This window comes from Salvelinus alpinus, chromosome 4 (assembly GCF_045679555.1).
Source record: "Salvelinus alpinus chromosome 4, SLU_Salpinus.1, whole genome shotgun sequence".
NCBI classification, from domain to species: Eukaryota; Metazoa; Chordata; class Actinopteri; order Salmoniformes; family Salmonidae; genus Salvelinus; species Salvelinus alpinus.
In genome coordinates this window covers 48256253-48283156 of record NC_092089.1, presented here as the reverse complement: position 1 = coordinate 48283156, position 26904 = coordinate 48256253, and the positions used below count along the sequence as shown (strand labels likewise).

General features: G+C 41.7%; 2 protein-coding genes across 4 annotated transcripts in view; one reads left to right on the top strand and one right to left on the bottom strand.

The window, feature by feature from the left end:
- LOC139573812 (protein Aster-A-like) overlaps positions 1–18710 on the bottom strand; it is a 31338-nt gene extending 12628 nt beyond the window's left edge. Inside the window, exons 1-8 of one of the 3 annotated variants that reach the window (XM_071397702.1) lie at positions 18428–18710; positions 17630–17826; positions 13273–14392; positions 5817–6033; positions 4190–4210; positions 3292–3376; positions 3064–3167; positions 2667–2762 (exon numbers count right to left, since the gene is read on the bottom strand). In XM_071397702.1, coding sequence (XP_071253803.1) covers positions 2667–2762; positions 3064–3167; positions 3292–3376; positions 4190–4210; positions 5817–6033; positions 13273–13721 — 972 coding nt within the window. In that variant the 5' untranslated portion in view covers positions 13722–14392; positions 17630–17826; positions 18428–18710. Of the gene's footprint in view, positions 1–2666; positions 2763–3063; positions 3168–3291; positions 3377–4189; positions 4211–5816; positions 6034–8936; positions 9295–13272; positions 14393–16351; positions 16940–17629; positions 17827–18427 lie in introns of those variants that run through there. The other 2 variants (XM_071397704.1, XM_071397703.1) reach the window with 2 other exon arrangements.
- A 1606-nt stretch (positions 18711–20316) lies between these two features.
- LOC139573811 (sodium channel regulatory subunit beta-1) lies at positions 20317–23414 on the top strand. Its single transcript, XM_071397701.1, has 6 exons — positions 20317–20760; positions 21121–21287; positions 21569–21806; positions 22217–22391; positions 22623–22677; positions 22900–23414. The coding sequence occupies exons 1-5, from the start codon at positions 20715–20717 to the stop codon at positions 22666–22668; spliced, it is 672 nt and encodes a 223-aa protein (XP_071253802.1). The 5' UTR covers positions 20317–20714; the 3' UTR covers positions 22669–22677; positions 22900–23414.
- The last annotated feature ends 3490 nt before the right edge of the window (positions 23415–26904 follow it).

The following is a 26904-nucleotide window of genomic DNA, read 5'->3' as shown; positions in this document are numbered from 1 at the left end:
ATGAAACGACAGAGCGAAAGAGAGCAAGCACAGAGGAAAACAAATTGAGTGAACAATGGAATGATGGCTAGTGATTCGGCTTGTCAAAAACCATGACAGAAAGTCTATTTTGCCATGATTAAAATAAAAATAAAATGTTATTTGTCAAGCATTGGAAGCATCTAAACCAGTGGTTCTCAACTGGTTTTGCCTTGGGACCCAAATATGACAATTGAGTCGCGACCCAATATTATGGAATGTTGATTATTACATTTTGTAATGTTGTATTGGAGCTGCCTTCTTGGGCAGGTTTCACTTGCTAAATAGACTCTCTCAATTACGGTAATAAAAGAAAGTCATTATACAGACATATTAACTAAGAAAACATTTACCAATTGAAGAGAATAAGCTATTTAATTAGGCCACCAGTTCAGGAGTGGGGAGTAATAAATGGTCAGACTCACAACATGCAGTCCAATAATGTTCATGAAAAGTAACACAAACCAGTGTTTCAAATAGAAAAAAACACCATCATTTGTAATTGATCATTAAGAATTCCTATGTCAACAGTTTCACAACCTTGACGACTTTTTTTTTTTTAAAGGTGTACATTTTTAACCAGATCACAAATGTAATATGAAAATCAGAATGAATTAACAATAATAATTAACATAGTGAACAATAACTCATTAACCTGTTTATTTATTGTGTGTGTGTGTGTGTGTGTGTGTGTGTGTGTGTGTGTGTGTGTGTGTGTGTGTGTGTGTGTGTGTCCTATCAGTGGGAAAGCTGGGGGTGTTTCTTTAGTTTGATAAGTTTATTTATTATTGAAGTCTGGGGTGATGGTTGACAAGGCAACTCGGAGGTCATGCTGGCTGTCCAGTTTTTCTCTGATTTTAGTTTGTTTCCAGCACTGCCATTGCAGAGAAGCCACTTACACACTGATTGGTAGTGCTGAACGGTACCTTGATTCTGATTGCATGACAAGCGAGAGCAGGATACTCTCCCATTACGCTGCACCAGAACTGTGACAGTGTCATTTCCGGGAAGCGCATACTCAATCCACGATCAAATGACAGCTCCACCAGCAGATCCTCTCCGTTGCTCGGCAACGTGATGCTTCCCATCTCCACTCGATAGGGGTCCCCGTATCCAGTCATCTTGTCTCCTGTTCTCTTCCGGGAAGTAGTTGCAAAACTTTCCCTGCAGCTTGACAAGATGCTATTTAACGGTGTTTCGCCGTGCGCTTTGTTGATCGGATTCTGAATATCGAAATCAGCATTGGGAAACATGTCAATCCTCCCGTTAGAAACATGATTTGCACAAACGGTAAGCTTCATCTTGAAGGCATCCACTTTGTCCCTGTGTTCATAATCGATTGTGCCCCCTCCCTTGCATTGACACATTGAGAGAATTCAGATCCAAAATATCCACCAGGTAGGGAACCTGCGCGAGCGTTTCCTCACAATCGGAAAGTTCGGGCAGAGGGGACTTGTTTACCAAAAGAAACGCAGCAATCTCTGCTCGAAGCTCATAAAAGCGACCCAACACTTTACACCTGGAAAGCCAGCGGACCTCTGCATGATAAAGCACCTGATGGTGCTCCCTCCCCATATCCCTGCAGAAGGCTTGAAACACCTGCTTTCCCTAGAACTCTTTTTGATATAGTTGACACGCTTGATCACATCCTGGAGAGTGACGTGGAGCTCAGGCACCATGTCCTTCGCTGCCAATGCCTCTCTATGTAGGAAGCAGTGGTTCCACGTCGCACTCTGTGCTCTCCCCAGGATCCACTTTGCTACCCCGGAGTGCTTTCCCGACATGGCAGCTGCCCCATCAGTGGTCACACCGACACACCCATCCCAGGCCAGTCCCACGGAGCCCAAGTGCATATCCATTGTGTTAAAGACAGGCTTTGCCGTGTTGGTGGTGGGCCAATCAGCACTTAAAAGGAACTGCTCCTCAAAGTTATTATCCCAGGCGTGTCTAACGTAGACCATTAGAATTGCATGTTGAGCCAAATCCGTAGATTCATCAAGCTGCGCATTATGCCCCGAGACATGTCCTGGATTCTCCTGTCATTGGATAGGGGTGTGTTTTTAAGTTTGTTGGCGGTTGACTCTCCCAAGATTTCAGTTCACATTTCAATCACAGCAGGGGGTATGAGATCTTCTGCGCTGGTGTGGGCTTTTTTGCACTTAGCAATGCGCTGGGCCACAAGGTATGATGCGAAGCGCCTTTTCTTGTACCGTGCATACGTTCTTCAATTAATCTTGTTCAATTAATCTTGTTCAATTAATCTTGGTGTTCATATGGGAAGCAGCAGTGGATGAAGAGGGAGCTGCACGTTTTAAAAACGGGGGGGGGGGCGAGAACATTATTGGATTGGTCAGCGAGTGAGTGCAGGGCGAAAACCCTCCGAGTCCGAAAGTAGCTAGCCATTTCACCACTGCGGACACACTGCACGTGTAAAGTCAGCAACAGTAAGCGCTGCAGCGGTATCCTTTCAAAATACACCCCCCAGTTGACAATCACTGAGCTAAACAATACCTATACTGTCTACAAGAATCTAAAATAAAAGTTATTTTCCTTCACATATCATTGATACACCTGTTAACTACTGTTCTTCTACTACTCTGAACCGTCATAGTAGGCTGTGTGACTGAATATCGAGCCCCTTGGCTCACCTTGTCGTGGTCGGTGCTGATCTGAATGGCGTTGGGGATGACCTTGGCAGTCTTCTCCTTCGTCAGGGTGGTCACATCTTTCAGCAGGATTGTGATCTGAACAGAACATGAGGGTTAGTGTGTGTGTGTGTGTATGTGGAGGGTTGGTTCTTCTATCCTTGTGGGGACCTAAAATCCCCCCCCCCCCCACAGACACAGGATTAAGGCTATTTAAAGCTCAGATGTTAGGTTTAGTGTTACAATTAGGGTTAGGGTAAGTGGTTAGGTTTAGGCTTAGGAGTTGGGTTGAGGGTTTGGGGTTAAGGTTAGGGAAAATAGGATTTTTATTGGAAATCAAATTTAGGTCCCGACGAGGATAGAAGAACAAAATGTGTGTGTGTGCGTGTCTATAACTTACAGTGGTTTCCCAGCGGAAGATATTGCTATAGAAGCAGAGCCAGTTCTCTGACAGATAGAGTCTCCCCTGGAGTAGAATGTCTTTCTGCAGCGCACATGAGTAGTCTGGGGAGGACGGAGGAGAAACATCAGGCTGACAAAGCAACATCATCGGCCCTTCACTTCCACAGTGTCAGCACAGAGATGCAAACTCGCACAAAGCACGTGTTTGTGTGCGCGCGTCACTCACCCACTATGAGGCGTTCTGTGTCTGGCAGCTTCTTGAAGAGTTTACGGAAATCCTCATTGCGCTGTTTATAAGTTGGACTGAGAACCTGAGAGAGAAAGACAGATTACTTTGTTGCTCTTCTATGCTTTATCAAATATAATCTTGCAGAACCAGTCGTGTCTATGAATATTGTATATACATCGAGTTCCAAAAGTATTTGGACAGTAACAATGTTGTTTTGGCTCTGTACTCCAGCACTTTGGATTTGAAATTATACAATGACTGAGGTTAAAGTGCAGACTGTCAGCTTTAATTTGAGGATATTTTCATGCATATCAGGTGCGGTTTAGAAATTACAGCACTTTTTGTACATAGTCCCCCCCATTTTAGGGAACCAAAAGTATTTGAACAAATTCACAAATGTGTATTAAAGTAGTCAAAAGTGTAGTATATGTTCCCATATTCCTAGCATGCAATGACTACATCAAGCTTGTGACTCCCAACAAGACAATCTACACTTTAACCTCAGTCATTGTAGAATTTCTAAATTATATGAGCAAAAACAAAAAAAAATGTGTCACTGTCCAAATTCCTTTGGACCCCACTGTACATCTGGCATGCGAGGTTACATCAGATACTATGTCCCTGAGGTAAAAGGTAACGAGGTAAATGAGAAGAACACTAAGGTGAATGAACAGTTAAATCAGCTAAAAGTTCAAAGCTTAGTGAAATGGTTAAATGGGGGGGTGCCAATTTAACAGAAACCGTTTTCGGCATCCATTGGTGTCATTTCACTGTTAAGTGCTATTTCATACTATACTGTGCACTCCAACCAGGAAACACTGTAGCTACCATCAGCAGAATAAAGTGCACTGGAGTGTGAGCCCCGAATGAACAGTTCCTTGAAGAGTATACTTACATTGTACCAGCTCTGCATTTTCTGCAAGGGAAAGAAAGAACAGCAGATAATCAGTGACGAACAGCATCCAAAAGGTTTCTCCATCATTAAACAGTAAATGTAGAGTCTTATCTATTTTGACATTCATGTAGTTGGGGTAAAGGTTAAAAAGGGACACTGCGGAAAAACTAGCCATTAGGCCTGTATGGCGTTCCTTGATGTTCTGGTCATTTATCAAGCTTGCTGTGTGTGTTTCTAGCATCTCTGACTTTTATGTGTGTAAAAGGTCTAATGCAGCCGTTTTTATCTTAATATTAAATCATGTGTAAAAATGAAGTACCTTACTGTGATTATTTTTTACAATTTTTATTAAAAACAAACAAAAATGGCTTCTTAGCAAAGAGCAATTCCTTAAGCAAGATTTTTTTCTAAGACTGTCTAGGAGTGGGGAGGGAAAAACTGAAAAAAAACTGTAATTGTTAGAGAGGTTGGGAACTCCATCCCACCAAAACAGGTTGAAATGCCAGATGGTCTTTTCAAACAGCTCTTACACTAAAATGGCATCATCATCATTCTCTAAATTTCACAATATTTTTCCAAACTAATGTGGAAATATATATATAAAACTCAGTAATAATCATGTTTTTGACTGCACTGGGCCTTTAACATTTGGCTTCTAGCCCATGATTCATGCATTGACAATCTACCCACAGTCAATCTATTCCAATTCCAATTAACACTGTGGCCGTGTCCAAAATCTAGATGTCAAAGTGCACGACAGATCTCCTCTGCAAAAAGGTCAAAATTAATGACAGATTCTTGAGTTACCTTAGATTAATTCTGACTATTTTGAGGAAATGTATACTGGCTACAGTGTGTCAAAATGGACAAACAGTACTATTGCCGCTTTTTTCTAGTTTTTCCAGCTAAGGTCTTTTAAGGGAGTCCTCGTTCGGTTAGCTGAGTTCAGCTAGGCGCCAGCCGAACTGAAGCATGCTGACGCCATTACTTAAACTCCATACTGTGTACTAATCGTACCACATACCATTTAGAACGTACTGTTTAGTAAAAACAAATGCAGTAAGCAATGAATATCAGCATACTAGGCATCCTACGGATAATGTATCTAATGGCAATTGCATTTATTCCCTTCATTCATAAATTTTGGTACAGCGCATCCCATCAGCTGATTATCAGACACACGTGGGTCTCGAAAGACTATTCACTTCCTCAAGTGTTCAGCGAACTCTACTAGATTAAATTCCAAAATGAGTATGACATCCTGACATTTAAAGCACTACATTCCACATACTATAAAAGTTACTTTTCTCACCTTTCTAAAACGCCTACTATTTACAAAGCAATTATGGGTATTCGGACACGGCCAATGACTACGTGGCTGTGTCGTCATGTCTGTCCTTATCTCTAAGCAGGGCTGTGTTCAGCAGGGCACATCGTTGTGGAACGTTCAGATAGAAATATAGTATAGAAATACACAAATGCCTCTCTGACATGTAGACAAAGGAATCACCTCAGCTCTACTCATGACATTTGTCTGCAACGTTCCACCTCCTTTTCCTACTGAATATGGCCCCGGTATATTGTTGACATAACAAAATGAGAGTGGCATTAGACAGGGTACCCTTACCTTGGCGTTGCGGCTGAAATGGCGTGAGGCCACGGGGTAAGCGGAAGCGGCGGCGGAGGGCAGGGGGCTGTCCGAACCTCTCCTTTCCCCACTGCGCTCCACCGGGCCACCCTCCACGTCGCTGGTCCTGCTTCCACCCCCACCACTACCCCCCAGCACCCGGCGGCGCAGAGAGGGGGAGCTGCCAGGGGTGCTGCGCGGAGAGTTACTGGCGGTACTGAAGAGAGAGATAGAAGAGGAGGAGAGATTAGTGGTAGGCTAAGGGAAAGAGTATGGACATTCATGTTCATGTCATCATCAAGGTTTCACGGTGGCCAAGGATGTAAGTAGTTAAGCCTATCTGGCCATGCTGGAAAGGATGGAATAACTGTGCTTTGTATTTAGCTAAAAACGCACTAATCACCAACCATTAACTCTAACCTTTCTCCCAACTGATTGGTGGCGATTAGAGCGGTCAGACACTGTCCATTCCTATATAGCCTAGATATCCTACCTGTGGCAGTGCAGTGGTATGAACCTCGTGGATCCTTCCTCTACCATCAACATAAATGAAAAAAGCACTGCTTTGAATACGCCTACATGAGAAACGCATTAGGGCAGAAAATGTTCAATGGAGGATTTTATGAAGAGCCCTTTTATCAAGTTAGGTGTGTAGTGTGCTTACACAACCATGCTGTTGTCTTCCTTCTAGTGAAAGCAGACATTCTGAACTTAAAGACAAGGTCAAACCTATATTGCTGCCATAATATGTGCAGCTCATGTTCGAGTTCAGGTCACGGCTCCATAAAAATGGCTGTATTGATGCCATAACAAAAGTTTCCATGGTTGCAGACTTGCGCTTAATTTGCAGTTTGGTGAAAACAGACAACCGCCTCCTGTTTTGACTCTTACAATCATATCGTACTAACTAGCTATAAACACACACAAACAGTCTCTTTCAACAGACACTGTGGTCTACTGTGTGAGCTCATTTGATCATTTTGTTCATCTCAAGCAATAACTCATAGCCCACACACAGACACTGACTAATCACTCCACTGTATACAGCCACAAGCATTTATACACTACCAACAACCTCTAGATCATATTGTTCACCCCTTCTTTTGCATCTGTTTCTATTTTTCTCTTCCTGCACCTTCTGTTTCTCTTTTCTCAGTGTTCCCCTCTTCTTTTTCCCCCCATTGTTTTTTCTATCCATAGCCTCAGTTCAGTCAGCTTCCCCTTCTCCATTGCAGTCTCTCTTCCCTTTCCTCTAACTCTTCTCTCATTACTGCCAAAACCACACTGGTCCAACTGCCAGTTGTCATGGTGACCAGAGGTAGGGGGGGGGCTAGGGGTTAATATCAGCATTATCGCCAAGGTAACAACCCCCGTGTGAAATAACCCACCAATAGTAGCTGTGATTCTGAATAATGAAATCATAGGAATGAGCCAACACTTGAGGCGATGCCTGCTGCCAGATTTGTGCATTCAGAAATGGTCTCAAAGCACTTTATCCATGTACAGTAGAGTAGGGTTTCTCAAAGTCGGTCCTGCCCCCCCCCCCCTCTCCTGGGTGCAGGTTTTGGTTTTTGCCCTAGCACTACACAGCTAATTCAAATAACCAACTCAACATCAAGCTTTGATTATTTGAATCAGCTGTGTAGTGCTGGGGGGGGGGGGGGGGCAGGACCAAGTTTGGGAAACCCTGCAGTACAGTTGAGTGATGATTCAGTGACATTGCAACTAAATTGTGTGCACAGTCAAAGTACAGTAGGCCTAATTATATCCACATACAGGCCTACCCAGGGGCACTAATAAGCTTGTTGTGTTCAGTCTGGGAGAGTGTGTGCCATAGAGATCCTATTAAATTACTAGAGGAGATTTGTAATTGAACACTCAAAGTTCCAGAATGGAAAATGGCAGCCATATTGGTCAGGGAGAATTCCAAACAAGTCTAATTGGAATGAATGGCAGTAGAGGCATAATCCTAATTTTTCTTAAGCAGGAAAATAAACGGTATGTGATATCAAAAATTGAGAGAGAATTAATGTCAACGTAAAATATTATCATATCATACATTATACAGTTAAAGGTTTTATGCACTTTTCGGTATAAATGTGTGTTTTTCTAGGAGGCTGAGAGTGCTATTATATGATACAATATCAGTAGGCCTACTTGTTACATTTACAACTTGTCTAAATCCTATCATCAACTCATTTCAGACAGTGTATGGCTGTGGATTGACTGCATTGTGTGAATGGGATGTTACAATATTGGCAGTTGATTTGACAAATAAATGGAATCATTCCTCTAAAAAAGGCTGGCTGGCTAGCTAACATACAGTGCAGATAAATTCAATTGTAAATATTTTTTTATCACAGAAATAGAAAACCATGGTTGACCAACTCCCTGACCAAAATGGTTTAAGTTTATCCCATCATAAGAAGGATCATGTCCTTTCTAGTATTCTAATTCTATGGGGTGTGACCCATCATACGTCACTGGTGTAACCCGAACCGGACATTATCCTGTTCGTGTCAAGCTGTCAGTGAGTTTCCAAACTAAATCACACATCATGCAAAGTAGAGATGCAAACGACTGTTAAATGGAACTACCACAATATTGCATACATTTTATTTAGAGTTCTGTTTTTAGAAGATTACTTTCAACCAAGTACAGCCTACTGTAAAAATGAGTCAGGCGCAAAATTAACGTTACCGCCATTCATAGCGCCTGTCAGACAACAGAACGTAAACAACGATAGAATGTAACTCCGTGAACTCGCGCTGTCTACGTGAGATATGAATTATACAAGTACAATAACAGATGCTGTCAGAAATTACCCAAGTCATCTCGCTGATTTCAGACTGCTATAGACGCAAACGTACGGCAGACACGGGTTCCGAAATGGCCATTCGAATCAAACGACGTTCATATCCTTTCTACCAGCCCATCCATCTTTCAATTGGCAATCACTGACTGCCCACAACTACTGACCCTCCCAGTTCCCCACCCACATGGATACGAGTGTCGCCTATACCTTTATGAAAGGCATTTAAATACGAGGACAAACGGGCAAAATATTTCAATTTGGAGGGCAGACTGCCCTATTACGTAAATAATAATATTGCCACTTACTCTACCATGTCATGAGGTGTTTTCAATTTGGACGTGATGTCCACACGCTGCTTCATAGTATCTGTATCACTATGGCACCGGTCCTGTGTGCACAGCGCCGAGCCAGCCGACGCTACACTGTCCATCCCGATGTCTGTTTTGTCGGATATAAAAACGCACAGCGGGCCCGGAATAGAAACAAGCACTTCATGTGCGACCTGTTTCACTTCCCCATAACTAACACCCTTCCCTCGCAGGCAGATAGCCCGAACTCAACCAGTCTCCTATTCTGTGTCTGGGCAAGCTAGCGTTGACAAGCTGCGCCCATAAGTAATCCGTACTGAACACACAGGCAGCAGAGAGAGGGGGGAGGAGGAGGCACAAGAGAGGCCCATGCACAGTAGCAGTGCACTCTTAAGGGGAAAAAAAGGTGCCATCTAGAACCTAAAAGGGTTTTTCAGAGAACCCTTTTTGGTTCCAGGTATAACCCCTTTGGTTCCATGTAGAACCCTTTCCACAGAGAATTCTACATGGAACCCAAAATAGTTCTACCTGGAACCAAAAAGAGTTTTACCTGGACAGCCAAAGAACTCTTTTGGAACCATTTTTTTTTTGTAAGAGTGTAGCGTTGAACTGAGAGAGCCAAATAAAATAGGTTTTTAGAGTACTTGTGAGTTATTTTAAAATCAATGAAGACGGTATTGGGAAAGGTTATAAAAGAGAAAATCCAAGCATGAATTAGGGCCAGTTGTAAACAGATTATATATAGGCCTAACATGGTGTAATAAAATATCACAGCTGTTTGCTAACATGGTTTATCACACTGACTGTACTTATCCAGTACTAAAACAGTGCTGCCCGCAGTGTCCACCTGGCCGAAGCCCACCCAATCCTTTAACCCTCAATCGCTCTGTCCATCTCTGGATTAGAGACCCACTGAGTAGGATACATCATAATCCATGCTGTACAGATCCCCTTCTCTTGCTCGCTCGCTCCCTCTCTCTCTGTAATCTGCTTTTCTGAGGTCCAGGAGTGCCTGCTGTAATCTCTTCAATTCATAGGGCAGGCAGGAGAGGGGGGGGGGGTGAAGAAGGGAGCAAGAGAAAGAACGAGAACATGTGAAGACGAGAGAGAAAAATAAAGAGGGGGCAAAGAAGATGGGATGCTCAAATCTGGTCCCTGGCCCATTCAACAGAAAGTAATTTACCAAAGAGCAGTGGTTGCACATCGTTGATGGGGAGAGATCAATGTTCTTTGGGCTAATTAGGTGAGTGGTGTTTTAGGCCTGTGCGCCGCACATTTTGCAGGTGAGGCCCTGTTCCAAACTATCTAGCAGAAAAATGGCTGAGTGGGAGGAGACCTGAGCCAAAACTCATTAGTCAACGTTAATCCAAACATAAATATGAACAGTGGGCGACGCCAAACACCTCAAATATAGGCTACAGAGAGACAATGGCCTGGCCTAAAGACAATTGATCTGCAGTTGTTTTTCTGTGTCGGTGGATTATCAACTGGGATTATGTGGCCAGCAGAGAGGGGAATGGGGGGGACGGTACAACGGCAATTACTCAATTAGATATCCGTCTGCCAAGCAGGTCAGGCCTAAACAGACAGGGAGGACATGTATCAGCTAGTAGTTTTCCCTTCACCTCAGTTAACTTAACCCCACTCTGCAGGTAATGTTTGACGAACTGTTGACAAAAAAAAAAACAGCCCAAGGGTGAAGAACATATGCCTAACCTACTTTTGAAATGTGATGGGTTTTAGTTGTTCAGTATCAAGTGTGCATGCAACAGTGGTGGAACTGAAGAAAACATGAACCCCTCCCCCACCCACCATATTATTGTCATCCATCCTCTGTTACCCAACAGATTAAGAAGAAATGTTACTAGGAAATTTACACGTCATGTTTGTCTTACATTAGCACTTTGTTAAACCGTCAAAGTGCAATCTTTAAGATGTTAACTGACTTCATGACTGTGGTGCTGAGATCTGATAGCCCAACACACAACAGTTGGCTATTTACTAGCCTTATATTGGAAGACGTTTCCGCACCGTCGCTCAGACTATCGCTACAATTATGCTACTGCTTAGACAGTTGTGCAGTCAGTGTTGTGCAAGTGACTGAGGTTTGATCACCACGGGAAAGTGCTTTTAAACCACTGAGGAATCCAACTTGGTCTCTGATAGATAAACACACAACACAGCTGTCCCCAACCAACAAAGTGTTGGGGTAAGACAAAAGGAGCCTATAGACTATGTAGCCTATCTGAGGTTAAAGGTATAGGTAATATCACCTTAGTAGACTAAGGCTAATATTTAGCCTAACTATCAAGTCTCTACAATAGGATGACTGGGAGATGTGGCTACACAGCATCTTGTAGGAACATGCCTCGCATAACATATCTCGCATTTCTCCACGTCAGACTGTTTCGCACACGAGTTGTTGGCCTCTGATTCGAATCAACTGCCACCCCCACTAAGCACCCTGAATACTCAACTGTATTAAAACTCATTATTTGCATTAGAATCCTTCCATGTTCTTCCAATGCAAATCGTTATTCAGATCCCCATGGAAATAAGCCGTCTGTTGAGACCACCACAGCGGCCACGCAGAAGTCATTAGCCTAACCATAACTGAAACGCCTTCATTGGCCTTAATCATCCGTTCCCGTCGGGGTGTGGCTGTCAATGGTCAATTATTCTCATCTACACTGTGGGTTTATTTCATGCAACAGGACAAAAACAATGGTAACCAAAAGACATGAAATGAACTGGCTAGTGTTTTAATGATATAAGAATACTGTGCCTCATTGTATTAATGCGTCCAGGCTAAATGGGAACGAGTACAAATAGTCTCAGGCCTAATAATTTCACGTGTCCACTCAGAGGGTCAGCAAAAAAAATATTCCAATTTAGAGTCAGTGTTACAAAACACTGGAATGAAACAGAAAATGCCTGGATTTCACCACAACTTGATCAACTGTATATATAGCCATTGATTCTTGACGATTACAACTTATGTCGTACCCCATTAGAACTGATATTAGCTTTTTTTTTTTTTTTATGTAAACCATGTAAAAGCAAAACTATAAATTTTGATAGCATTGATGGTCAGTCCTTATATCCATAGCACGGGCTATGAATTTAAAAGTGGTTACATTTATCCAGGCCCATCCCTTAGCTTTTTATGAAATCAGAGGCGGGGTGGCCACTTTGTTATTGTTTCAACTAATTAATATAGCTTTAACCACCTTATATAGAAAATACAGGCAGTATCATTAAGGAGCTGTAAAATTAATGTCAGAGGTCTATCTAAGTAATGTTTCATTAAACAAAACCTGGGCCAATAAAACTGGTTGGTAAATGAACAGGACAAGGGCACTGCTGTTAATGTGGAGCGGAGAGAGGAACACCCTCTGCCTGCCTGGATGGTCATTTAACAGGCTCACCGAGGACACTGCAGCACCACCAGAGACCCCCTCCAATTGGACAGAGGTGACATCAGACGAAGGGTGGGCTCCTATTGGCCGGCGGTGATGTCATGGATTCTAAGCAGGATGAGCGGTGCACACAAACCCGCCTCCCTGATCCTTGTGACTGACCAAGCAGAAGTGTCTCTCCCTCTCTGCTACAACATATAGATCTCTCGTTTCCCTAACATTTCATTTAGCCTACTCTCTTTTCAGCCTCATGCCTTTGTCTTCATATGCTTATTTCTCTCCCTCAAAATTTTACAATTTATCTAGAATAGAATTTAAGGTGCAGGCTTACTTCAATTATGGCGAGGTAGCACCTTTTATATTGTGACCTGGGCTAATGATTTTGTTCTCTGAAATATTATAAGAGCATAATGAACATGCTCCTCTGCCTGCCTGAACAAATCAAACTGTGACATAACCCAGATTGGAGTTCACCAGGACTAACAGCATAATCTGCCCTCTGCGGGTTTTAGTGCTTAACCAATAAGCCCTCTGCTGTGCCCTTTCCAAATAGTTGGCTTGTGGTGTGCCATTACAGAAAACTCCACTCCAATCGCTGTCAAACAACAGTGACATTTATTTTATCTGTGACACACCATTATCAGTCTCATCTAATGTAATATCAGTGAAGTATGTAGCCTGTGAATTCTCATTTAACCTAATGCTTAGATATAAAATACACTAAGTGCCTTAAGTTACAGTTCCCTGATTCAGTACATTACAAGGCCATGAACCAATGTGCTGCAGCTTGCAAATAACTGAGCCCATCCCTAGATGGGAGAGCCTTGAGGGGGGTCTGAGGTGAGTCTGCAGGGAACCTGAGGCCTCTGGCTGCCTGGCTGTCCTAGAGAGGAGATAGAGAGCAGAGCACTGACCTGCAGCTGTCCCAGTCAGACTCCCTGCTGAGCAGACTCCTGAGGGACCAGCGTGAACGATGGCCGAGAGACGAGCTACGTGACCAGGAGGTGCGAGACGACGGGGGTAGCAAGAGGTCCAGGGAAGGGCCCAGGACTGCGTCCTCCACATGGGGGGGCAAGAGGGGTGAAGGGAGAGGTGAGGGGCTTCTTTGAGGAGTTGCGCTCCCCTTCACCCTCTCCTCCTCAGTGCCGTTCCCCCGGGGTTTGGATGACTCCTCTTGTTCTCCATCGCTCCTCTTCTTGGTCCGGCCTCTGCTACGGTGGCGGCGGGGAGGCCGGGGGCTGGGAAAGTGGGACCAGGCCTCGGTGTCTGAGGACGGGGGGAGGATGTTCAGCGTGGGGATGGGGACGAGCTGGTTCACCCCGCTTTCTGGTCCGGCGGTGGCCAGCACAGACATGGTCATCATTCTCAGAGCAACTTCAGACCAATTGTTTTACTTCAAAACACCCCAATGAAGGTTTGCTGTGGCGAAGCAAATGATGCTGACACCAAGTCAGGATGTTGAGGAAGTTGGTCTGAGATCCGATCACAACTTCTGCTTTTTGGTACAAATCAATTGTCTGGTCCTAGACCTGCTAGGCTAACATTTGTGAATGTACCTCATGTTTCCAGTGACGTCTAGATGGTGCAGTATGAAAGATGCCATTATGGAAGGCAGGTTTTATTCTCCATGGTAGTGCAGGGCATGACAGTACTACACTAGGATATAGCCGTTTAGCTTCTCCTGCTAATTTCAGTCAATAATATTGCAGCAGGAAACCAGGGTGGGACCCTCATTGAATTAAAAAAGCTAATACAATGCAGTCTTCTCCCTCTCTAATATTTTCCAACTCTCCACCTCATGCTCTGTGCGTGGGGATTCTTTGCATCTTTTTGTCAGTAGTCTGTAGTTTTGTTCCTCACTTCCTCCTCTTCTGCAACTCTCCCCTCTGTCCGATGTCTCCGTCGATGTGCCTGCTCTCCCTCTTACCTTCAGCCAAGTTCACAGGGCGTGCAGTCTCACATTTGGTTTCATCATAGCAACAGTTGAACTTGCGGTGGGAGAAATAACGATCTATGTCCGGCTGTAGCAGGGGGCTGAGGAGAAGAGAGACTGTAGTATTGGCTAACAGTCTAATTCTCCCTTAATAGACAGAAAAAAACTAACATTGTAGAAGATCAATTTTCTGGACAAAAGATGATCCCGGTTACTTTGATACATGTTGATGTCTATTTCTATTGGTTTTGAGAGCTGACCTCAAATGGTATCAGGAAGTACTGAATGACACAGACAGCTTGTTTTGAATTATTGATCGTCAGAGAGACAGATCGATGGAAGTTATGTATTCCGTGTCCAATATCAGTGGTGTCTGATTGCTTTCGATGCATTGTTTGGTTGGAAATTGCTGTGAGGCAGATTTTGCAGCTTTGCTCCCTTCTGGTATTAAGTCAGTAAAAGTGATTATAGTGCGCACTTGGAGTCAAATGCTGAGAGATTACGCTATTAAAGCACTTTTTAAAAACAAAAAACATACACAATACGTACAACAATCCTTTATCCCATCTCAAAGATTAGCTCAAACACCCCAACAACACCGCCCCTCCTTCAAATCTCAAGGTCCAGCTCAACCACATTAACATCCCCTCTTTTCATTCTTAAAAGCTGCAATACCTAACTTTTGGGGCGACCCGACAAAAAATCACATAGGATGTCTAAGAAGCGGTAGATCTGTGCACTATTTCTATGCTCCCCGTTCTTAAGTTTCGTTTTTTGCATCTTTTACTTTTGGTTTTGTACACCAGCTTCAAACTGCTGAAAATACAATATTTTTGAGTATGAAAAATATATTTCAGCGGTTTAGATGGTACTATGATTCTCTACACTATACTCACTTGTTTTGTCACAAACTGAAATTAGGCGACCAGGAAATGGCAGAACGATTTTAATCGACAATGACAAACACAAAAATCAACTCTCTCAGCCAGACAGCACAGATGATGCAGAACATATGTTATATTGTCACAGACATGATAATATGTGTGTGTGTTTATTATCTAGCTTCTTTTGACCAATTCAATTTGTATAATTGTTTTTACCTTTACCTTTTTGTTTTTACCTTTACTTAGTCAGTTAAGAAGAAATTCTTATTTTCAATGATGGCCTAAGAACAGTGGGTTAACTGCCTTGTTCAGGGGCAGAACGACATATTTTTACCTTGTCAGCTCAGGGATCTTGCAACCTTTCGGTCCAAGTCCAATGCTCTAACCACTAGGCTACCTGCCGCCCGGCAGTGCAGGCACTCGTTTTAGTCAAGGCCCAAGCCCTACAGTCTATTTGGTCATCTGTTTGCATAAGAGAAATCTTGGCATGCTCTTGTTTGCTAATCCATGGTAATACTCGTGTGACACTCTCAATCTTTGCTTCACACACAGCCATATCTTGTAAACTAGCAATAAAAACACACCACAGAGATTCAGATTGGCTATAAACAATCATCAACAGCAAGGACTTCCCCAAATCATGTTTCCGTAGGTGCAATACTAGCCTGGCTCCAGTCTTAGAAGTTATGATGACACAAAACGCATGGGTAAAATAGGATCATGGCATAGATGACAACAATTTTGTTCAGGCAGGGCCAAGAAGTTATCAGTTGGGTTGCTATTATTTACAACTTCAACGTCGTCACGTCAACTTCAAAAGCTTTTCAATACAGTAACATTATCCAGTCTGTATTCAATACAGTCTGTCTAGTTAGCTAACGTTAGATATCTAGTCTTTGGTTGGTACAATAAAAATACACTATTGTAACTAACTTAGTTAGCTAAAAGTAGCCTAGCTAACTGGCTTGCCAAGCTTTCAATATCTTCAGAGCCTATGAGGAAGTTGCCAACAACGTGATTCTACATCTCCTGCATTGATTGCTGTTTGGGATTTTAGGCTTGGTTTCTGTCTAAGCACTTTGTGACATCTGCTGATGCAAAAAGGGCTTTGTAAATACATTTGACTGATTGCACAAAACACACTTTAACCGGTTAACATTTGCATTCAGTTCCTACCTCCCATTTGATGAATTTCCCCCATTTCGATTATCTTGCTCGGCTTCGAAAACAAGCCGAGCGACAGTGCGAGGAGCGATATTAAAATCCACATTTTCACAGGATCCCATCAGCAGCATCCTTTTGAAATATAAAACCCTCCACTCCTGCTGCCAACACACCAGGCAGCTCGCCAAAATAGACCTGACTGACAAGATAGGTAGCTAGCTAAAACCAAACTTCCTTGCTAAATATACACGTAGCTAGCTACTGGTGGAACATAGAAGCAGTCAACGTATTGTTTATTCCAACATTTGCCTAGTTGAAGCGAGCTAACTGTTGGCTAGTTAGCTAACAACACCATTAGCTAATTATGCTAACGACGTCGTAAACCAGCTAGCTAAGTACCGGGTAACGCGGTTCGTTGTCTGCTGGTCTGACGTTAACTGGCTTGCTAACACTAGCTACATTGCTTGCTGGTATTTATTGTGCTTTTATCTTGTTGTCTTATAGGGGAAACTTTAATGTTTCCCATTTTTGTGTCTAGCACTTTTGGCTAAATAACTTCTGCAAGACAATAAGCGATCGAAGCGGAATCTCAACAGAGCCAAACAAAAACTTTGAAGAGGGGGGCATCAACAGTCATATATATTAGTATATTTCCTGACTACTTCTAAAATGTAACATTATGATTCGAAGCAACACAAATATCTCACTGTGGGTTGATTTTTATGCTTTAAAATATTGCTAAATAATAATACATTGTTACATAATAATTTTTAATTATAACCCTTTCCCCAAAACTTGTGGTACAGTCTGGTGATAAGAACGCTGGATGACAAATAACGGGTTCTCATGATGATTGGAGCACTTTAAGCGAATCAAACGAAGCTATATCCTAGTAGGGCGGGCTTAAAACGGTGAAACTTTATTCAGCCGCAGGTGACTGAATCAACGCCATCTCAACGATCAACACTAGAATACAAATTGCATGGATAGCGCCCACAACAATCTGTCAATCTGTAATGCCTCTCAATTAATGACTTAATACCATGGGAGCTGTTTAAACCATGTCCAATAATGCAGATAGAAATGTATAGATGAAGGCCGGGAATAGACTTGTTGCGCCCTCTTGTGATTCAAGTGTGTGCAGTCACAATAATGATATGCAAAATAATGGACTTAAGCACGCTTAAAATTTCACACAGAGGAAAAGTACAACAAAATACACATATTTAAATTATTATGAAACAACCTTGATATTATTGATTAATATAGGTTTATTAGTCCGGATCTCACCTTTATGAGGTAGGTCACAGTGGTCCACCATTGCTGCAACGCTTGTGTGTGTATGCTGCTATCGGCTACTCTCTCTCTCTCTGAGCTGTAACTGATTAATTTCGGGCCGAGCTGAGAGATACGATATCCATGCAGTCGAATACTTTGCGGCTGCAGGCGCCTGGGTGAAGGACAGGTCACCTTGTTCTGGTAGAAGACTGAAAGCAAGAAGGGGATATTGACAAGGAACAAGAGCATTTGGTTTCACCACTTGGACATTCTATCAGAGAAACAACAGACAATACAGTAACCTATGTTTTATAATAATAATTAATAAAACTGAGAATTTTAGAAGCCTAACAAGATGTATGTATAAATGTATAATATTTAGGTTAATATGAAAGTGCAATGGTCAACAACAGGTCAATATTTGTGTATGACATCTAGACAGGGGCAGAGACATGGACAGTGTTCATGCACGTGACAATATTTACTTACAATATGCTCTCTCTGCTCACCCTCGTTTCCATGTGTAGGCATATATTATATAAGTACCTGTGTAACTAGGCTATAACATTGTTGTCTTAGCCGTTACCTCAAAAACTTGTGAAAAGTTTTTCAAGAAATAGACTGCTCAGTATACATTTTGTCTACATCATGATTGATACTTCAGGAACAAATGGGCTACAGGGCTGTATGTAAAGTGCAAAGAAATATCAAATCAATAAAATACGTTGGTGTGTTCGTTTGTTACATTTAATATGATAAATAAACCACTTTAAATTTAAACAAATCTATCACACTATTATACGTCCATACCTGAATAATGTTGCTGGTAAAAGCTGCTCTTCTCACAGGGGTTTATTAGTTTCACTCGAGCTTCAGTTTATCAGACTATTTTACGAGACAATTATTCAGAAGAATAGCCAATAGTGGTCGCAATTACTTTGCATTTTCAGAATTCCCTCTTTGTTTTACATCTTCGCGCTTCATGGTATTTTACATCCGGTTATAAACACCTGGACAGCTCCAGTTCCATGGTGCCAACGACTCAAGGAGAATCCGAGTTTATGCCTGCGCAAACCAGGTCACGGAGAGATGTGTTGCTGAACGCTTCCCTTCGCAGAATGGGGAACTAGAAACCAGATCTGGGCTAAAAATAAAAAACACCAGCATGTGTGGTTTGGAATAGAGGGTAGGTGTGTGTGTGTGTGTGTGCGCGTGTGTGTGTGTGTGTGTGTGTGTTCTATACAGGAGTGGTGAAAGCAACATAACAAATGGATACCCCCCCCCCCCTCTACATCAACAGGCATCAGTTTTCATACACAACTGTTAACTGTTTATCATGAGTCAATATTTGCTTTAAAGCTTTAATGTTGTCAACCCTCAAGGTCTAAGTAAACCTGTGTGTGTGTGTGTGTGTGTGTGTGTGTGTGTGTGTGTGTGTGTGTGTGTGTGTGTGTGTGTGTGTGTGTGTGTGTGTGTGTGTGTGTGTGTGTGTGTGTGTGTGTGTGTGTGTGGTTGCATCACATGAGAATGTCCTAGACATACAAATAAGACCTAGACATTCGATGACAGAGATGAATTGCATGAATCTCTTGTTTTTGCCCATATCAAATTACTGTACATCATAGAGCACATTTCATTAACCAGCTGAGATTTCCTCACATAACAAATACACTTGAAAACATGTGAGGTAGACATGTGTACATACAGACAAGGTAGAGAGGTGATGGATGGCATGGTATTAGATCCTCATAGGCTATCTGCTCCTTGGGTCTTTTTGTCATTATGTTGTCCTTCAGTCATCTGTTTTGTGGACCTTGCCTTCTATTGCAATAGCCTTGTGTTTCCAAGTAATTTTGCATTGAATGAGCTTCAGATTCCTGATAACAGATATCTGATGACATCTGATACATCTTGTTGATGCTGAGTCAACCCTGCCTGTGCATCAGACTGACAGTTGAAGAAAGTGTTGCTTTTGCCAAGGAAGTTATTAGAAATATAATATAATAACTTCATTTTCCATCCCACTTCTGACACTACTAGGAAAGGCCAACAATGACAAATACATTCATGGATTGTTTGATATTCTGGAACATTATAGAGTTGTGCATCATGTGTGTCCTATAAGCAAACTATAGACAGGCACACATTTGAATACACATACGCATGTCTGTATCTTGCCTCATTTGCTTAACAAATTTGACATTATGTCACATTTCCTGGTCAGTGATAGTGAAATGAATACTTATTTGTAGATTTTTTTCTCTCAACTTAGAGTGTGGGCAAAATGTTTATCAAAATAACCATCCTTCATAACCAAACTGTTAATTGGGCAATGTGCATTACAACTGCAGTTTCATTACTGCCTATAGGGTCCATCTATTCTCAGAGATTAAAACCAGAATGATCATTGACATTGATTAAATCAAAACCATAGGCCACTGAAAGAATCCAAACAAATAACTATTTAATTGATTGATAAAATAAGAATAGGTTGTTGGTTAAAACAAAGCTTAAATGATGTGTACAAGAAACAGCCCCATATGGTAATTAGTTGGCTATGATTTGCATTAGAAAGGTTTGGTTGGCTTGGCTATCATGCAATAGTACATTGATTTCAACTTCTCTTTGGCCTTAGCCTGGGTGCGCTAAAACTGTTGGACATTCAAGACAGGCATGTATTCACACGGTCTAAAAATAGCATTGTAAAATACGAACTCATACTGTGTAGACTAGAGTGTAGGCTGGAAACTGCATCGATGGCTTCTGTGTTGTTATTATTCGCGTAGCTTGAAGCAAATTAATAAGTAATAGACTCCGATTAATTGATAGAGATCATACATAAACTTCAATCCGTTTTGATCTGAACAGTTATCATTTGGAAATGTCAAACTAACTCTGATTAAGCGGGAAATCAGAACATGCCAGAATAAGGTAGAAAAAGTATTGATTAACAATGGCGAAGTTAACAACATAGCAACCTATTGGAAATTAGTTCACTCCGTTTCATGCAAGAAGAAACTCGTGGGGAGTAAAGCAAGAAAATTAAAATAGGGGGATTTTATTCAATTCATTTGCTGGCAAGAGTTTTGGAAGAAAAATGATACAACAGTTATTATCGTCACTCCTGGTCTTTGTTCTTTGTGGTAAGTTTTCCCTTAAAAAAATTGAGACCAAAAAGATAACGAATCAGCCTGCATAACATACTATAAGGCTATGGCCTAATGCAAAAGTCAAGTGTGTACTGCTGTTATAAAATGATATGTAGCCGACAAAAATTTAAAATTTTAGCTTGGTTATTATATTATACATAATTATAATTATCAATACGATGTATTGTTCCTGATCATGTTATTGTTGTTGTTATTTATAACCCCACTGATCTTGGGCGAGTATTTCATCATCATGTCAAACTGCTGTCTAATTCCTTGCTCTTCTCTCTTCTGGCCCCAACTCCCCACTCCTCTTACTCTGCCTCTGGCATCATGATCCCCTGGTTACCCAAGTGCCACATTGTCATGGGGGCTGTGCAGAGGTGGACTCCATGACAGAGGCGGTGGCCGGGGAGAGCTTCCTCATGGGCTGCATCTCCTGTAAGAGGAGAGAGGAGGTCCAGGCCCATACCACGGTTGACTGGCACTTCAGAGCCACAGGAGAGGAGGAGTATATCCACGTAAGTAGGCCTACTACATACTGACTAGCTGTAAAGTGTATTATGTATTAATTAGTGTGTATTATGTAAGTGTATAATGTTTTTGTAAAGTGTAATGAAACTTGTTAAATGCACTGTAAATAAAATGGGACGTGACTACCAAGACAATAGAAAGGCTAAAAATGACAATATGGAACAATTTGGTATAGAGGAATGCATGTATAATACCGTGGGTGAAATATTACGTAATTTATCATCTGGGAGTGTATAAACACTGTGTGGGTGTTCTACTTTCTTTTAAGATCTTTCACTATGACCACCCACACCCCAACACCCTCCACGGGGACTTTAGTGACCGGCTAGAGTGGCAGGGAACAATGGGGAGTAAGGATGTACAGATAGGAGCCGTCTTCATTCACAACGTCACGTTTAATGACACAGGGACCTACCACTGCACCTTCCAGCGCACCCTCTTCCTCCCATTGGATAATGAATATATCACAGTGGAAAAGGAGGTGGAGCTTACTGTGGTGGCCGAAGGTAATGGGGATCCCTCCCAGTGAACAATGTTTCTACTATCTCTTGCTTTTTAAATCAATCTCTCTTTAATGGTCTTTGTTGTGTATGTGACAAACTCCTGAAGTTCTTCCTTCATGTTTTTCAGTCAGTCTGACCACGCTGTATATTTAGATTCTTTTCCCTCTTAGTAAAAAAACAATGCATCTTATGTAACACACGTTTATGTGATAATAGGATGAGCCCCAAAATACTGTTAAATATCCACATTTCCTTTTCTTACTTCCTCATCCCTACCTATTTAAAAATGAGGCCCGTTAACCATACTTAAAAGTATTCAGATTCACCTTGAACTCTACATGCACTCTATAGAAATGAATGTATACAGTAAAGTACACATGATCTCTGCAAAGCACTCCCTTTCCTCCTCCCAGCCAATCGGGAGCTGTTGTCGGTGGTGTCAGAGATCATGATGTACGTGCTAATCGTGGTGCTGCAGCTGTGGATGATCGTGGTGCTGATTCACTGCTACAACAAGATCTGGGCTGAACACGAGGCGCGGGATGCCCGCAAAGCCTTGAGGGCCCAAAAACTGGCCCTAATAAAAGAGTGAGAGCCAGTCTTAAGTATTTGCTAATGTATACTTTATAATGTGCAAATGTACACGCCATAGAGATTGTGTAATTTGTGAATCAAAGGATGTCTATGGTACATATTCTCCATTCTACTCTATACCAGATACTGTAACTTCACTTTCTCTGTCATTATTTCTCTCTCGTCATCCCTCCATCTCTTTTACTTCCTGACCATTAACTCAGTCAATTTTTTTGACATTTCCAGATCTTTAGACTCAAAGGACAATTGTGATGGAGTGCTTCTGGAGTGACTTGTTTCAGTGAGTTTGTTTTGAAATCCTCTCACATGATTGAAAGTGTGATTTTATAGACTTGATTGTACCGTATATATGATTTTAGACCGCTGACTGTGGAGAATACATTTTATTACTTTCCCTATTCTAAATTCGGACACATTTCACTGGAATCAAAAGCTTTTTTGCATTGCTATTCTTAAAGCAGATGTTTGATCTTGATGTATTTTGTTTGTGTGTATCTAACAGGTAAACATCAAAGATGGAGAACTCTGTCACAAGCAACTGTTACCATTACACTACAAGGCTATTATATCATAGAAATATAATTTGAATGTCTTAGCATAGTGTGTAACACATGCAGTTTACAATGTACTTGATTTACTGTACGAGGTAGTTGCAGCTGATGTGAGTGGTGATTAGATTAACAGATGGTGCCGAATATCCTTAGTGTGTCAACTCAACAGAGAATGTCATCACGTGATAGATCAACAGTTCTGACAAAGCTCTGATTACAGATAGTTCCACCTGAGCTACATAGAAAGCTTTGGCAGGAACAACCGTGCATCTACATAGGTCTCATCTGCAACCATGTTATTACAAAAAAATGTAATCGCTTTAGAGATATTTTCACAAGTATGTGGTATATTTTCACAACTCTTAGAACAAAATACCAAACTGGTCACACTTGTAATGCAGCAAGTCTTTCATTCAAAACCTGTCATTGTGCATCCATTTGGATTATAAACATCTCTCACCACACAGCCATTGATTCAAGTTTATTGTGAAATGTTTATTGGTTGAAAATAACCTAAACACAACAATATCTTTTCAAATGAGTGTTTTTAATTACCAGTTAATCCAATAGCAAACAATGCAACTCAGAAGTTCTGAAAGTAATATGTTACAGTACTGTTAATTACAGTAGATTCACAGTTTTCACATTAGGCAATACACTTACATTACCCAACAAAATTGACAGAAAATGTATCCAATGTGTGACCAAAGGTGTGATCAATGAAAACATCCTCTACAATCATTCATGCACATTTAAAAATATATATAATTGCAACATAGATGTACTGTCTGTAATCAAATGTAAGAAATTAAATGAAACAAATTAAATTAAAATGAAACAACGTTTAGCATGCATTAATTTGCATCAAGCCTGTCTTGTGCATTTGGCCATAAATTCTCATCCACATCACAGTGAATGTCATTGTTCATGCATTGCGGTAAAAACCTTTTGGTAAGGCAAATCCAAGCTTCATATTGGTCTGAAATGATGTTGTCACCTGCCTCATCCATGGCCGGAAGGAGGGTGGCACGCTCCTGGGGAAAGCGATCGTACACCTACCACCATGCTGAAAATAATTCCTCAATAGGGTTGAGGAAAGGAGAGTATGGGAGCAGGTATAGGGTCACAAATCAAATTGTATTGGTCACATACACATGGTTAGCAGATGTTAATGCGAGTGTAGCTAAATGCTTGTGCTTCTAGTTCCAACAGTGTAGTAATATCTAACAAGTAATCTAACAATTCCACAACAACTACCTAATACACACAAATCTAAGTAAAGGGATGGAATAAGAATATGTACATATAAATACATGGATGAGCGATGACCGATCGGCATAGGCAAGATGCAATAGCTGGTATAGAATACAGTATATACAGTTGAAGTCGGAAGTTTACATACACTTAGGTTGGAATCATTAAAACTCGTTTTTCAACCACTCCACAAATTTCTTGTTAACAATCTATAGTTTTGGCAAGTCGGTTAGGGCATCTACTTTGTGCATGACACAAGCCATTTTTCCAACAATTGTTAACAGACAGATTATTTCACTTATAATTAACTGTATCACAATTCCAGTGGGTCAGAAGTTTACACACACTAAATTGATTGTGCCTTTAAACAGCTTGGAAAATTCCATAAAATTATGTCATGGCTTTAGAAGCTTCTGATAGGCTAATTGACATAATTTGAGTCAATTGGAGGTGTACCTGTGGATGTATTTCAAGGCTACCTTCAAACTCAGTGCCTCTTTGCTTGACATCACGGGAAAATCAAAAGAAATCAGCCAAGACCTCAGAAAAAATAATTGTGGACCTCCACAAGTCTGCTTCATCCTTGGGAGCAATTTCCAAATGCCTGAAGGTACCGTGTTCATCAGTACAAACAATAGTACGCAAGTATAAACACCATGGGACCACGCAGCCATCATACCGCTCAAGAAGGAGATCCGTTCTGTCTCCTAGAGATGAATGTACTTTGGTGCGAAAAATGCAAATCAACCTTGTGAAGATGCTGGAGGAAACACATACAAAAGTATCTATATCCACAGTAAAACGAGTCCTATATTGACATGACCTGAAAGGCCGCTCAGCAAGGAAGAAGCCACTGGTCCAAAACCGCCATAAAAAAGCCAGACTACGGTTTCCAACTGCACATGAGGACAAAGATTGTACTTTTTGAGAAATTTCCTCTGGTCTGATGAAACAAAAATAGAACTGTTTGGCCATAATGACCATCATTATGTTTGGAGGAAAAAGGGCGAGGCTTGCAAGCTGAAGAACACCATCCCAACCGTGAAGCACGGGGGTGGCAGCATCATGTTGTGGGGGTGCTTTGCTGCAGGAGGGACTGGTGCACTTCACAAAATAGATGGCATCATGAGGCAGGAAAATGATGTGGATATATTGAAGCAACATCTCAAGACATCAGTCAGGAAGTTAAAGCTTGGTCGCAAATGGGTCTTCCAAATGGACAATGACCCCAAGCATACTTCCAAAGTTGTGGCAAAATGGCTTAAGGACAACAAATTCAAGGTATTGGAGTGGCCATCACAAAGCCCTGACCTCAATCCCATACAAAATTTTTGGGCAGAAGGAGGAGGCCTACAAACCTGACTCAGTTACACCAGCTCTGTCAGGAGGAATGGGCCAAAATTCACCCAACTTATTGTGGAAAGCTTGTGGAAGGCTACCCAAAACAATTTACCCAAGTTAAACAATTTAAAGGCAATGCTACCAAATACTAATTGAGTGTATGTAAACTTTTGACCCACTGGGAATGTGTTGAAAGAAATAAAAGCTGAAATAAATCATTCTCTCTACTATTATTCTGACATTTCACATTCTTAAAATGAAGTGGTGATCCTAACTGACCTAAAACAGGGAATTTTTATTTGGATTAAATGTCAGGAATTGTGAAAAACTGAGTTTAAATGTATTTGGCTAAGGTGTATGTAAACTTCTGACTTCAACTGTACATATGAGATGAGTAATGCAAGATATGTAAACATTATTAAAGTGGCATTATTGGACCCATTGGGGCGGTATGCAAATTGAAGTGTGTCTAGGGTGACAGGTAAGGTGGAGGTGATATGATCCTTGACTAGTCTTTCAAAGCACTTCATGATGACAGAAGTGAGTGCTACTGGCGATAGTCATTTAGTTCAGTTACCTTTGCCTTCTTGGGTTCAGGAACAATGGTGGCCATCTTGAAGCATGTGGGGACAGCAGACAGGGACAGGGAGAGATTGAATATGTCCGTAAACACAGCAACCAGCTGGTCTGCGCATGCTCTGAGGACGCAGCTAGGGATGCCGTCTGGGCCGGCAGCCTTGCGAGGGTTAACACATTTAAATGTCTTACTCACGTCGGCCACGGAGAAGGAGAGGGGGGGCCCGTAGTCCTTGGTAGCGGGCCACGTCGGTGGCACTGTATTATCCTCAAAGCGGGCAAAGAAGGTGTTTAGTTTGTCTGGAAGCAAGACATCGGTGTCCGTGACGTAGCTGGTTTTCTTTTTGTAGTCCGTAATTGCCTGTAGACCCTACTACATACGTCTCGTGTCTGAGCCGTTGAATTGTGACTCCACTTTGTCCCTATACCAACATTTTGCTTTTTTGATTGCCTTGCGGAGGGAATAAGTACACTGTTTATAGGTCGGCCATATTCCCAGTCATCTTTCCATGGTTAAATGCAGTGGTTCGTGCTTTCAGTTTTGTGCAAATTCCGCCATCCATCCACAGTTTCTGGTTAGGGTAGGTTTTAATAGTCACACTGGGTACAACATCTCCAATGCACTTCCTTATAAACTCAACTCACCGAATCAGCGTATAAAATCGATGTTATTCTCTGAGGCTGCCCGGAACATTTCCCAGTTCACGTGATCAAAACAATCTTGAAGCGTGGATTCCGATTGGTTAGACCAGCGTTGAATAGTTCTAGTCACGGGTACATCCTAT

Excerpts from the sequence above, each read along its gene's own strand:
- LOC139573811 (XM_071397701.1), top strand. The coding sequence starts at position 20,715 with ATGATACAACAGTTATTATCGTCACTCCTGGTCTTTGTTCTTTGTG. Across the intron at positions 20,761-21,120 it reads CCTGGTCTTTGTTCTTTGTG|TGCCACATTGTCATGGGGGC; the intron begins GTAAGTTTTCCC and ends TGGTTACCCAAG. Across the intron at positions 21,288-21,568 it reads GAGAGGAGGAGTATATCCAC|ATCTTTCACTATGACCACCC; the intron begins GTAAGTAGGCCT and ends CTTTCTTTTAAG.